Source organism: Cryptomeria japonica, chromosome 10 (assembly GCF_030272615.1).
Source record: "Cryptomeria japonica chromosome 10, Sugi_1.0, whole genome shotgun sequence".
NCBI classification, from domain to species: domain Eukaryota; kingdom Viridiplantae; phylum Streptophyta; class Pinopsida; order Cupressales; family Cupressaceae; genus Cryptomeria; species Cryptomeria japonica.
In genome coordinates, this window is record NC_081414.1 from 855,515,702 (window position 1) to 855,530,762 (window position 15,061).

The 15,061-nt window shown below is 36.2% G+C and overlaps 1 protein-coding gene across 1 annotated transcript in view; it reads right to left on the bottom strand.

Moving 5' to 3' along the window:
- The window catches only part of LOC131065183 (guanine nucleotide exchange factor SPIKE 1), a 193,180-nt gene that overhangs the window by 97,678 nt on the left and 80,441 nt on the right, over nucleotides 1–15,061 (bottom strand). The window contains exons 15-16 of the mRNA XM_057999628.2: nucleotides 5,431–5,500; nucleotides 4,951–5,112 (exon numbers count right to left, since the gene is read on the bottom strand). Coding sequence (XP_057855611.2) covers nucleotides 4,951–5,112; nucleotides 5,431–5,500 — 232 coding nt within the window. The remainder of the gene's footprint in view (nucleotides 1–4,950; nucleotides 5,113–5,430; nucleotides 5,501–15,061) is intronic.

Sequence of the window (15,061 nt, forward strand, 5' to 3'; positions counted from 1 at the left end):
AAAGAGGGCATCACTCCTGAAGATAACGAGCTAATGGTTATGGACTTAGATCCAGCTACAAAGGAATAGGAAGGCTAGGAGTTAGATGATTCAATCAATTCCATCAAGAAAAGGCTAAGGAAAGAGGAAGAAAAGAAGGACAAACTCGAAGTGGAGAATGAACAATTGAAGGATTATATACGACATTTGATTAATCCTATTAGAAGGAATGAAGATGGCAGCAAAATAAGCCAAGGAATGGATTACAGAAGTTGCTAACAAGGCCATCAAATTCATGGAAGAATTGACACAGGTTTATGGTTGGATACCTTCATTCATATATAGAATCCAGAGCATAGTTAATCGGACGTCAAATCAACTCCCAAAATATTGGACATCAAATCAAAGTTGATTGTGTTCCTCTTGCTGTTGGCCCTCAATGATCGGCCATCCATCATTTCACTTGCTTGAACATCTTAACTGGTGTTGTGCCACCACTTCATTCTCTTTTTGGTGTCCTCACATCCAAATCAATGTTTTCATCGTGACGTTGGCCAACTATACCCATGGTATCTTAATGTTAATACAAGTTGTTATAATTATCTTTTGGGACTATTACCAATTTAGGCAACTCTAATGTTCCAAATTATTCCCCTTTAAGTGAAGCCACCTCAAATTAAACACCTAAATCCTTAGCCAAAAAAGGTCATTCAACAACAATTTTCATTTCTGAAGAAGTTTCCAAAAGGCCAACTTCTCCATCATCAGCATCTCTACTAATGGTCAACTTGTTGCCAATATCAAACAACCTATAAGCTTCATAACTATTGTTGGACCATGTGATCAACAATTTCCAACTATTGGTATATAACTTGGTTCTCTAATCTAGGCATAGCCAAAGGAACCAAAGACCTTAAGATGACTAATTTTCAGCTTCCTCCCAAACCAAGCTTCCTTCAAGGTCTTCTACTTCACTACCTATGTAGGAGATACGTTCCATAAACAAAGTATCGTAAATACTATGTCAACCTACAAACTTTTTGAAACATTCCTATTCTCTATGATACATTATGCCATCTACATGATATTGTGCTTTCGCCTCTCAACCACTCCATTCTGCTATGGAGTGTAGGGTGTAGCGAACAACCTTTCATATCATGTTTAGCATAAAAGTTCTCAAATTCATTTGAACAAATCTCTCCTCCACTATTAAATTTAAGAGTGGTAATATTTGGCACAAGTGATGAATATTATATTTATTGATCAACAAACATCTATATGAACATGCAAAAGAATTCCTTTTGATCTTCACTCATGTCCATCATTAAAATGAAACCCTATGTTTCTTCCCTGTATGGGAAGCTCCACAAACACACTATATCTATTGCTTAACATCACAAAGTTTATCAAACATGTTCTCTTGTGCCAATTGTGACAGGTAGTTTGAATTAAGGTGCCCATGCTATGTGTACTAAAGTGTACTAATGTTTCATGAACTCTTGGTTACTAATGCATGCTCCTTAACTTGTCTAGTGTAAAGCAATATGTATAATCCATGATCTTCCACACTAAGAGCAATAATCCTCTTGGTCTCTTCGTCCACTATGTACCATATGTGATTGCTAAAGGTGACATCTAGATGTGGGAAATCTTTGAAGGTCTAATATGTTGTGTGTAGATTAAGCTCCATTCCTATCACATTTTAAACATTGAGAATATCAACATTTTCCCTCTAAAAAATATTTGTACACTACTTTTTTCCTACTATAATGTAGTCCTCCCCACTATCAAATATCATTGAATCCTACAACAATTGCAAGCGACTCCGTGAACCATTCATGCATGTTGTTGTAGTGACATGATGTTCTTAAATCAATGTACCAAGCAAATGCCTTAGAATGACCTATTGGTTTTTTGGCCATGAGCATTCTACTAAAGCCCTACATAGTTGATTTTTTGCATAGACAACTTTTTCCTGTAGTGCTTCATATGACCCATCCTACAAAAACATGACATGATGTTCTACAAATTATTTGTTGCATCCTCTCCATTGCCTTGCACTTTCTTCAATGTCCATTGGCCTCTACCTTTGTATTTAGCTACAAAGCCTAATTCTACATCCCTTGTTTCACTACAACTACTAAACTATGTCTTTCGTCTAGCCTACTATAAGAACTTATTGCAAAACTCTTAAAACTTCAAGTCAACCTTTATAAAATTGATATTCACAAGGTCGATAAAGTGTTTGTAACAATCTCGTAAGCTTTTCAGCATGATTATTACCGTATCCCATCTTCCATTTTCTAAGCAATGGTTGACAATTGATCTCTAATGTCCTTAATCTTGAGTAAATGCTCGTGCAATGAAGCTTTCTCATCCATTGTGATCAAAAACAACATATTCTTCAAGAAGAATGCTCTACCCTTGTCTAAAATCTCATGCAAATCTCACAAATGCTTCTAAATATCAGCTTAAGTCTTCCTTGTCTAAACTTCAACAAGCATTTCATCTATCATAAACAGTTTGATCAACATTACTACCTCTCTATCATGTTCATTAAATTTATCGTAGTCTTTACACACAATTATTGCATAGACATCTTTAGCAAGAACAATATTCCCAAGGCATATACACTCAAAATAGCATACATTGCTTACATGTATTATACTTTTTACCAAGGAATCTTTGGTTACCTTCCAACATGATGTTGGGTAACAAGGCATTTTGAAAAAAAAACACCTGCCTACTACAAATTTGGAATTTCAGCAAATCATATAATTGCAATTCTGACACAAATACCTGTGCCCTAGCTGCACATAATAGTCAAAAAAATAATAACCAATCGAAAAGTATTGATAAAAAGGTGACCTATCTATGCGAAAAAAAAGTATGCTGATTTTGATGAAAAAGCCCTCTCGCAATTACAAATTTTGATGCAATTTTCATCATGAATTTTGAAAAAATATTCACACAACTAAATTCAAAAAAACCCTCACACAATATGAAGAAAAAAATAACTCACAATTTTCAATCAAAAATTTTGCACAATTTCTACATTAAAATTGTGTCACAATTTTGCTAATGTTGATGATATGGTAGTGTCAGTCAGAATAATTCTGAGCCGACAAGAGTTATCCTAATTGTCTGAGTGGCCTTCGGTCTTAGACAATTACTAATGCCATCACCTTATAAGCAAATAATCATATACCGACTTGTATTATGTGATTTGATTAACTTAGCATTTGCATTATTGAATCGGTAATATGGTTTGACTGATTTACTAGTCATTAATATAAAGGGACGGCTCTTAACTAAAGTCCGCCACCCTTCATGGAGAGGATGCGTTGTTTTATAGAGACGTGGCTTCTTGAAGGAAGCCGACCCTTGAAGAATGTCCTCCATCAGCGATTATAAGTAAAACATCATCCCACCACTCCTTGGGGTTGGTGGATAATAGGCAGGTCGAACTTACATATATTTACAGTTCGGTTTCCATTATTGCATCAGATGGAAGATACAATTAGCAGACCGAATATATTCATTAACGAGAAAATCACAGTCCATGTTCTTTGATATTCAGCTAATACGCACATCATATCAGAAGTAATAACAACAGACTTCAGAACGAATTGCGAACTGTATATATATTCACATAGTCAGATACTAATCCAAAGATTCTCACGAAGGAGATCAACTCGTATTCAAGGAGATCAATCGATAAGATCCAGTGCATATATGTTATTATCAGAAACATATTATAGAGTAGTGCATACATATGAGTTGAGTACATGATAGAAAGCAGTGCATGCAATATTCTGCAGTGTGTTAACATATATCAGGAAGATATACATATTACTGTGTGAAGACCTCTGTGTGTTTATGTTATGTGAAGACCGGTGTGATTATATACTGCGATCTGGGTGATCATTGTGTCAGGCGTGGTCAGATAAAGACTGCGATAGGTTTATATACGCTGTGTATATATCTATATATTCTGAGTACAGTATATACTGCGATATAATATTGAACACAGTTTATTCAAGATAGGCAGCAGTGACAGGTCGGCATTCATACGTAGCAGACTGAATTCACTTGTGACTAGATCGAATTCGTTCAGAGGCAGATCACATACACATCAGTAGATCGAACATAAGTCAGACTATGGATTATGTATATCATCCATTGATATCAGATTGTGATCAAAAGCACAAATAAAAATTAAATTACCTGCTCATTCAAATCTGATCAAACTTAACAGCTAAAAGCATGCCCACTTGACCCAATTAAAGAAAAATACAATTTTACTATTTAAATACAATTTTACTAATAATTTTCAACCAAAAAATGACACGATTTTTGCTGTTCTTCCCTAGATTCCATACAAATGAGGCAACCCACACAATGACAGTGGGACAAATGTAAAGAAAATACTAAAGTGAAGTTACTAATAAACCATTGACCAATACTAAATAATAAATACTTTATCAAGAAAAATGTTTCAATGAAAACAAGATCTTGTCCAATCCCTAGGTTTTGATACATCTCTGTAATAAAATATTGACACACATCCTTTGGTCTAGAAATTTCTTTGATGGAAGTAGAACATACATCATGAAATATAAACCATTTTCTTGGCATGTCATTAAAGAATAATCTTTCATATGTATTGCTCATAATATTAAATTAAAGTACTTAAGGATTGTTGTTTTATCGCTTGAATATATTGAATTAAATTTGACAACAAAAAACGTACTTTCTTTTTTATATATAGCACTAAACCAAAGCTAGTGAACATACAAAAATGGTCATATCTCATTTGTTAAAAAATTTGAAAACACTGTTCATGCAATAGAATTGTATAACATTAAAACAGAAAATCAAATCAAAAGGAAACGCCTAATGCAGAAAGAAAGTACAACAGCTAGCTCTTTGGCTTTAATAACAACTAAACATATTCACTCAATACAATACCTCAAGAAGCTCAGAACCCCAAGGAGGGCTTGTTCGAAGGATATGTCGATCATATTCTAGAAAAAAGTCTCGAATTCGCTCATGCATTGGATACAACGATGAGCACAATCTTAGACGCAACTTGAAAACTAGCCTTCCATCTTCCAAATACTCCAGCCTCTCCTACAAATAAGCATTTTAAGAAACCATAAAACTATCAAACCAATTAGTCCCGAATAGATAACACAAAAATTAAGAAGATCCTTATCAAACTAAATCCTTATATCTTGAATCAAAATTTAAGGAATTGAAACATATTCTACATATTTGAATTAACACTCATATAGTTTCAAAATCACCCAATGGATAAAAGTAGCATATTTGTAATTCTCTATTTTTTAACAAAAGATGACAAGGAATCACTTTCAAGCTGATAAATCTAACCTTTGAAAGATACTTATTATAAATAAAGAATTCAATATAAAAAGTTTTAGGATGTACTTTCACATTTTCTTGTAGATAGTGTGGTACCAACTCTCTCAAAATTGGCAGTGTTATATCTGAACGCAACCTGCAAAATAGCCAATGACAAACTTAACACCTATGAACATTTTAAAAGTAATCCCAACAAAACACATACTGACATTTGGAAGAAATATCCAATTTAAATTGCATAACAAAATCTTATTGAAGACAATTTAACATCTAGCATAGTACTCCATCAATACATGGATTACTCTAAGCATAGATGGCACACTCGCAGAGTACTCGGCGAGTTTCAAAAACTCGCCAAGTTTTTGAGCTCTGCAAGTTTTTATGACTTTAACTCACAGCAAAAACTCGCCGAGTTTTTGCAAAAAACTCGCCGAGTAATCACCGAGTTTTTTGCAAATTAGAAAAACTCGGCTAGACTAAAAAGAGAGGCCCAAACATGTTAAAAAATTATCATTTTTTGTTTTTTCAGGTCAGTTTCATTCTCTTCATCAGATATATACACATGAAATATAACATTTAAGTATAAGTGACATTTCAATGTCTTTTTCCTTTCTTATACTTTATAACACCCAACGCTACCCCTTGATCCCAACTTGGGGGCGCTGCCCCCAAACCCCCGTCGAAAAATATAGGGGGAAACTGCGCTGATGGAAGTAGGGAAAATTTAACCTCCAAGTTTGATTAGGCTCCATATAACAACATAATTAGCATTGAAGAAATCTTGGTATTATACATTTTAGAGTTGAAAGTTTGAACCTATCAGTATGAATGATGAAATTTCAAATATTGCGCGTTTGTAGATCTCCACCAAGATCTAGACCTATCTCTCTACCCCTCTTTTTCTCACCCTCAGAACTAGGAAGATCTCCACTGGAAAGAGGAAGAGGAATAGTAAATAGTTTTAGCTAGAGCTAGGAAGAGGAAGTTGTAATTGTAATTTGTAATGATATATTTACTTTTGGTTTTACAAAAACTATTTACTATTTTGCTTCCAGCCATCAGCATTCCTCATGAGGATGTGATTTTGTAGACACTTTGCATTTAAATATATCTAGAATCAGCTTGTTTCTTTTGTTTTATCATTTATTGACTCATTGGATGCATCTTCTCATTAAAGTTTGCAAAAAAAATGCATTTTTTATTAAAATTAAGCGTGTTTTTATGTTACCGAGTTTTTCGCCGAGTTTTTCCAAGTTTTTGCCGATTTTTTTTCTTAGGGGCTTGGCGAGTCGAGCCAAGTCACGAGTAGTCCAACTATGACTCTAAGGAATGCACTCAACTTCACTGAGACAAATTCCTAAAAATGGATGGGTATACAGTTTTTTGAGTAAGACCACCTTCACAGTATATTACTAACTAAAAGCATCAATTAAAAGTTGAAACTAGATAACAATTAATCTTGCTTTCATCAAACAATTAAAATGCATAAAACTAAAAAGAGCATCCCCTTCGCACCTTTGTAGGCCTTCAACTCATCTACAATTATGTATCTAAAACCTTTGTCCAATATCATCCTCTCCATGCAAGTAGTAAGGCACACCATGACTTACTAATCAGCCATAAAAACATCAAAGAAGAAAAATGTGGGGTTTAGATAGAACCCAATGGCATTTATTAAGTGGTGGAGTTCACTTCTCTCCAATCAATGATGCCCCAAATGATTTTAATTTTTCTCATGTTCTCATGATAATAATCAAAATGACATTATAGAGATAACCATCAGCATTTTATCGTCATCAACCAAATGCAAAACCTTGACCAAAGACTCCACCAGAAATATGCAAATTTAACTTTAAATTAACAAATAACAACAACAAAAAGCAAACAACAAATTAAAAATCCATCTTCACAGTTATGTTTCTTATTTATCATGAGTACCACTTTTGCATTCTTGGTAAGTATCTCATCGTAGCTGTCCTTTCAGACTTCTAGGCTTTCATCATTTTAGAATATGCAAAGTCATACAACGCAATGTTCACAAACATCTGCTTCAATGAAAGTACTACTCCTAGGATGCTTTGCAAAATGATAAAGTTTGTGATAAATAATGTCACCACCAATCATGCTAGCTCCTTGCCTTATGTGTGCTCCCTCATAAAACTAAGGACCAAAGTAAATTTGTATATAAAGTTGGTAACATTTCTAGTGCCCTGAACCACACTTTTCAAACATCAAATCTTCCTGATGTCCTTGAGCACTGAATTCAGTCAATGAGCAATACAAGGATACCAAAAAATATTAAACTCCCCTCCTCAAAAAGCCTCTACACTGCTACATATGCAATAGTGTCGCTTATGATATTTTGGACAACAATCTCCATTCCAACCTACTAGATCGCTCCATCCTACAGATTGCACATAGACTTAGAATTTTGGATTGTCAATGTCACATTCTTGCCATCTATCCTGAAAGATGTCGACCACTGAATGTAGCAATCTGATTTAGTTTTCTGATTCTGATTTCTTTGGCCAGCGGTAGGGGAATTTTGTTTCATATGTTTGTTTTTGTGGTTTTATGCTTTTTTGTGCTTTTGCAATATATATGCCTTGGAATTTTGACAATGCAATTGAATAACAATGATAAAAATATAAACTAATGACTGAAAATAAATTTCAAATTGACTGATTTTCTAACAGCAATTAACACATGCAAATAAATAGTAGAATTCAACAATGATATGCCAGAATTGGCCTACCAGGAGTCCAACGCCTTGCCTAGAGGGCTGCTTTATTGACTTAAATGAACCCAGATGCTGCTACAGGAGCTTCCAATGTGTCCTAACTGCTCCAATGAATTTTACTCTCCTAAATAATAATTATCAAAAACAAATCTCGCATGAATAGATGAAACATCCCCAATTCCAGTCCACACCCCTGCAAGATACGTTGCAAACCTGCAAAATAGTTTTCCTTCTCAAAATCCACAATCATCATAATGCAAAATGAACCCCCAGTGCCTTCTCCTATGCCTCTTGCCCTAATTCGAACTCCTCTTGGCATCTTTTTAAGATGGAATCTTCTCCCCTCATAAAAGTTTGCCCACCTTGAGGGTTGCTCTCTCATGATTAATTGACCACTTTTTAAGTTATAACACTTGCCTAGGGAGTTGGGCCAAGGGATAAATAAAGTTATAACATTATAAACTTACTTTTATTAAAATTTTCTAATGATAGAAAAAAGTAACTTATAAACTCTTATAAGCTTTTATAAGCTTTTATTATAAACTTTATTGAATAATTCTTCACCAAGCTCCAAAACTGGCTAAGTATAGCTCCTCCTGGTGAACCAAACATCTCCTAACCCCATCATTTGCCTGCGGAAACAGCTAACAAGCAAAACTAAGATTCTTGAGCTATCACTGAAAAAATGGGGACATTACATATCCACCCATATGACAAAATGTTGCAATCCTTTTTCCACCATATTTTCCTCTGATTTTAAAGAACACCATTGTGCTACTTGAAGCTACTTAAAAAGTTCATAGGTGCCTTGTTCTTTAATTTGTCCACCAATATGATAAAATGTCATAGTCCCTTTTCCAACATTTTCTCCTCTAGTCTTTCTCGTTAGCCATTATTTTTTTATGACTTAAACAAAGTAGCACCAAAATCACACAAAGAACCTTAAACCTCGCATTGGCAATCATCAGTGCATTTACTAATGCATTCCATTATGAATTGTTTGGTACATTCTAAGAAATATTATTGTAGTAACAAAAAAATTGCAGCCACCATCTTCACCTCATGATGTTTCTCTTGTTTGAAAGTAATCACTTCAAGTTAAAGTTGTGTGCTTGGAACATTGTGTGGAACAAAATAAATTAGATGGAGAGTTCAAATGGCTAGAATTCTCCTTAGAGAAAGAACGCCAAATCCATGGGACAAAAAGAGAATATAATTCATATATATCATTCAAGGATGAGCATATAATTCACCACTAATGTAAATGGTTCCCTTGTCCTAAGAACTAGAGCATTTGTTTCTCTTGTTAATTGTTCCTCCACTTTGCTACACAATTAGGTATCCAAATGAGCAATTCAAGCAAGGTTGCATTTCAAACAATTGATGATACCTCCTACCAAATCAAAGCCACAAGAATTGCAGGTCAACATTCTATCGATTGCACCCAATGTGCCATGCTTCTATGCAATGTACTTTTCTGATATGTTTTCCATCGCAAACTATAGATTGCAGGTCACCATTCTATTGATTGCACCCAATGTGCCATGCTTTAATGCAAGGTACTTTTCATATATGTTTCTCATCACAAACTATAGATTCTCGATATTCAGGGATGATGAGTCGCATCTTCATTCATTTGAATTTGAAAATTCAAAAAAAGTAAGAAAAAGAATAGAAAAGTAGAACAAAACAAATACAAAAGAGATGGAAAAAGTAGATAATATAAGAAACATAACAAACGAAGGTTTCATTGGTTTGAATTTGAAATTTCAAATTAGGAAAAAACTTAAAGAGGTCAAAAACACAAAAAAAAATATCTATCCAAATACATTATAATTGCCAATAAATCCTTCAAATTGCACTCTCAATAAGCCAATCAATTTGATTAGCTACAATTGTAACGAATAAAGACTAAAATAAAAAAAACCAAAAGAGCAATTGCTTTAAGCAAGGGGCCTAAGTTTGGGGATAGTGGAGGGACTGTGGGGGGATGGTGGCAAGGGGCTGACAGACATATCAATTTGATTTGGTACAATAGTAATGAATAAAGACTAAAATAAAAAAACCAAAAAAGCCATGGCCTTAAACAAGTACCTAAGTTTGGGGATAGTGGAGGGATAGTGGGGGGATGACAACAGGGTGATGAAGGTCGAGTGGTGTATACAATGTAAATTTTAAACTAATAAACATTAAAAACCTAACAATAATTGCATTGAACATTAGCAATGGTGACCAAAGGTTTAGAACTTTAGCATACTGTGTAGTAGGTTTGGTGTCACCGGATAGTGCTCTTTGCAAGGGTTTTGGGTTAGAACCCCCAACAGGGTCAAGAGGCAATGCCCCTTGCGAGGGTCTAGGGCAAATCCCTCGATGCGCTCAAGTGGCAACTCTCCATGCAAAGATCAGGGGGCAAAGCACAAATAAAGTCTCCAAAACCCAAAACCTTCATGAAGAATGTCATTTTCACAATTTATCACCCTATTTGTTTTGACATGGAGTTTCTAACCGAGGGCCACAAGAGACACTAGGATGTCCCTGGGACAATCGAGACCCAAATGTCTAAGGACACTTGTCCCTGTTGAAAATGTCAGCTAGTTCGGATACCTGATTATCGAATTTTAATGTTGTCAAATGACAATTAAAATTCATATGTATGATCTCAATTAAATTTGTTATTGGGCTGGACCCAAATGTAACGTGGGAAGCAATTAAATATGTTATTGGGCTGGAACCAAATGTAACGTGGAAAGGCAATTACATATGTTATTGGGCTGGGCCCAAATGCAACTTGGAAATGCATTCAATGACTATTGGGCTGGACCCAAATGTCTAATGTGGGAAATGTAAAATGACAATATAACATTATTTAATTTAACATGCAAGCCGACTTGAGGATGATTGGCGCCAAAAGGTTGATATATAACCACTTCAAGATGAAGTCATTTGAACACAATAATTATCAAATGCTATCTGCTCTCCTAGCAGCGATCCTTCCTCATGCGAACTTGTATAAGGTGATTGTGCAAACTCTTCAAGGTTGATTGTGGCGAAGTTGTCAAAGTTCTTCATAAGGTCTCTTGTGCAAATCTGATCTGGACATCTGCTGCTCCTCCTAATCATCTGCTGTTAATGAAGAGCTGCATTCATCACCGATACCTTGAACAAGCAATCTGAGATAAGTCATTGCCTTCTAAACTATCTACATTTGAGATAATACATATCACATTTAAAGGCTGGGTTTTTCACCTCCAAGAGGGAGGTTTTCCCGGGGTATTGGTGTCTTGTGTCTTGTGTTTTATTGCTGTTACTGTTTATTCACAGTCTAATTATAATATAATTGGTGAAATTAACAGCTGATTGCTTAAAATTAACAGTCCCCAATGTCCTAGCGGAGTTGTTGGTGCAGTAGATCCTAGTACAAGGGAGTTTTACATGGGGATGCATATTACACTCAATTTATTTTGAAAATGACAAACAAAAAAAAGCCTACACCAATTACTAGTAAAAAATATGGCAGCTTTTGAAAACACTATCATATTGTTGTGACCATTTCACCCATCGCCCCATTAAAATGGGGACCCCCTCATTTTGCTCGGTTTTGCCTGTTCTTCTCTCTGCTTTTAGGGTTTTGAGTAAGTGAGTGAGTCGTCTGGACTAGGGCTAAGCCTTAGGGTTTCCTTTTTGATATTTTCAAGCCGAAGTCCGGTCAATTTTTGAAGATCATTGAGCCTCCTCCCGAGGGTTGCAATTTTGAAATAAGATGAGTCTGTCTAGGTCCAGTCAGGATTTTGAGGGCAAGTTCAAATTTTACCTAAGTGTTAATGATGGAATTGTGCAATCTTGTCCGGGTGAATTTGGACCAAATTTTGGAAAGTTTGATAATTGACCCCTGGCCTTGGAGATGACCTAATTATGCCTTGTGAAGCGACTGAAAGCCTAAATTCTTGATATTTTGGCCTATAGAGGTAAAATCGCTCCTGTCCCTCACCCAGGGACCAGGGCGAAATTGGTATTTTATGCATCTTGGTTATTGACTTGTTTCATTTGACTTGTTTCATTTGTCTTGTGCAGGGTCGCCAGGAGATACAATCGAGCATGAATTGAAGATTTGGAAGATTTTTTTTGAGACTCAAAATGGCAAATTTTTAAGGTTTAAGACCAATTCGCTCCTGTCCCTCTCCCAGGGACCAGGGCGAAATGGTTTACTTAGGGCATTTTTGGCCTTAGTTGATCAAACTGGAGCATCAAGAACGCAATAAGGGATGAAATCAACATAATGGAGCACCCAGACTTAGTCGTTTGCAATGAAAAGTTGAACATTTGACCTTAAGGACAAAAATCGCTCCTGTCCCTCACTGAAGGACCGGAGCTTGTTTCTCAAAGTTGCACTGTCCTTGCAGGGCCAAGACAATTTTTGGATTGGAAGAGATCAAGGAGGGCATGTTTTGTCCATTGAATATAATTTGAAGTAATTTGCAAAAAAGGAAATATGCTAAGATGACAAAATCGCTCCTGTCCCTCACTGAAAGACCGGAGCTTGAACTCCAAGTTTGCCTTATTCTTGCAAGATTAAATGATTTCACAATTTGGAAGAGATCAAGTAAAGTACGTTTTGCCCATTGAATATAACTTGAATGAACCACGAAGGAGAAAATCGACCCAAGGTACAAGTTCGCTCCTGTCCCTCTCCCAGGGACCAGGGCGATTTTCAAATGAAGCTCTTGTCCCTCTCCAAGGGACCAGAGCGATTTTCTCAAAGGACAAGTTTTGGACCAAGGAAAGGCGAGTTTCAAGTTTGACATGAAGGAAGGAAGGCGTGATCACCCCGTTGAAGATAATCTTGAAGGTTGGCGAAACACAAATAAGCTTATAAAGGCAAGTTCGCTCCTGTCCCTCTCCAAGGGACCAGGGCGAAATCTTGGTTATCTGGCATTCCCTTCCGAATTTGGTTGAGTCCAAGCCAAGGCACATGATGGTAAAGATGTTTGGAATGCCTCAAAGAAAAACGAAGTTGTAAATAACCCGAGAACTTGATGGAATTGCCCAAGGCGCTCCTGTCCCTCTCCCAGGGACCAGAGCGAAATCCTCCAATTTACCTTATTGCCTAGTATTTTGGAGTACTACTATCGTTTGCAAGACTCAAGAAGGCATAAGAAATAACGTTTTTCGCTTTGAAGGCAATTGGAAGTTGATATGATCAAGGGTTCGCACAAAGAACAAAATGGCGCTCCTGTCCTTCAGTCAAGGACCAAAGCGATTTCAATAAAGTCAGTCGTTCCCTTCAAAAACTACGTCAAGGCAAGGTCATGCAAGATCCCAAATGTCTTTAGGAAGATGATAAACAAGGAATTGACCCCAAGACTCGACAAATTTTGGCTAAAATGTAAAGTTCGTTCCTGTCCCTCAGTCAAGGACCAAGGCGAAAATCTCCAGAATATCAAGTTTGCTTTGCAAAGGACAAGATTGGCATGCGTAGAACAAACAAGGATGATCATCGCCTACCTCACAAGTTGATTTGACGATTTAAAAAACAAGGACCAAGGAGTTAAAGCAAAAATCGCTCCTGTCCCTCACCAAGGGACCAGGGCGAAAATGGTTTAAAAGGCATTCATTCAAAAAATTGAATAGATCAAACTCCAAGCTACGAATGAAGACCCCATTTTGGACGTAAAGGAAGTGACTTTGAACGTGAAAATCAATCCAAAATGCATGAGCGCTCCTGTCCCTCTCCCAAGGACCAGAGCGATATTGATTAATGTCCCAAATTCCTCCCATGTTTAGGCGCCAATAATTTTTGAATTACATTAAGTGCTAATTTCGATAAACTTTGAAATATTTAATTAAATTGGCATTTAAAAATAGCGCATAAGGCATTTAATAATTAATTTAGCCTTTTAAAAAATCGAAATTATTAATTACAAAGGCATTTAAATTACTTAATTATTAAATTAAATAAAAAAGCGAGAGCGCTTGGGGTTATATTTTTATATTTTTCCAAAAGTCGGCCTCCTTTTTATTTAAATTTTGTTTATTATTTGCCTTATTTCCAAAAGTCGGCCTATGTGAGAATAAGGAGATGAGCGCCTATATAAGAAGGGTACTTTGAAGCATTTTAAAACATCATTCAATCATTGTTACATGCGATTTTGGAGAAGCAATAGAGGGAGCGAATTTTGATCCAAGGAGAGGAGCGAAATTTCCATCCAAGCAGGAGTGCGAACTTTGTTTGTGGTTAGAGGTGGAGCGGATTTTCCTTTAAGGCGTTGAAGACCCCAAGGGTGGTGAAGTTGATAAAGGAGGCGCATTTGCTAGGAGAAGCTCACGTTGAAGACTCCAATCCTCATTTTGCCTAGGCGAATTTCCTAATTTTGAATCTCTTTTTAGAGTTAGTTCTCAAGAAAGGTATGGCAAGATCTCCCTTGTCCAAATTTTGAATTTTGAATCGTCCTAGCCTCAATTTTGAATTTTGAATTTTGAATCTTGAATTCCAAAATTGCATCGTTATATTTAGGAAATGATAATTCAAGGATTTATCATGAAGTTTCCTAAAATTCAATCTTTAATTTTTATTTCTATATTGCAAAATCTGTTACTCATTATGAAATGTGTAGGTGTCACGATGGCGACCCCAAGGACAGGAGCATCTACCAGTCGTCCAGCCCTCATGAAGGAAGATCAAAAGAACGAAGAATTGGAGACCAAGATTGTGTCGAAGTGGAGCAACATTGGAGATACCAACTTGGGAAACTTCAGTACGAAGAAGTTTCGAGAGGTCCCTTACATTGGCAAGCCATCACCTGTCGCAAGAAGAATAATTGAAAGTGGCATTATCAAGGCGGCCGGCTTCCCTCCAGCAATCCAGTGCCATGAGTTGATGATCGAGTGTGCTCGCCATTATGATCCACAGTCCAGATCGATCGTGTCCAAGGAAGGAAACACTTTGGCTTATCTTTCAGA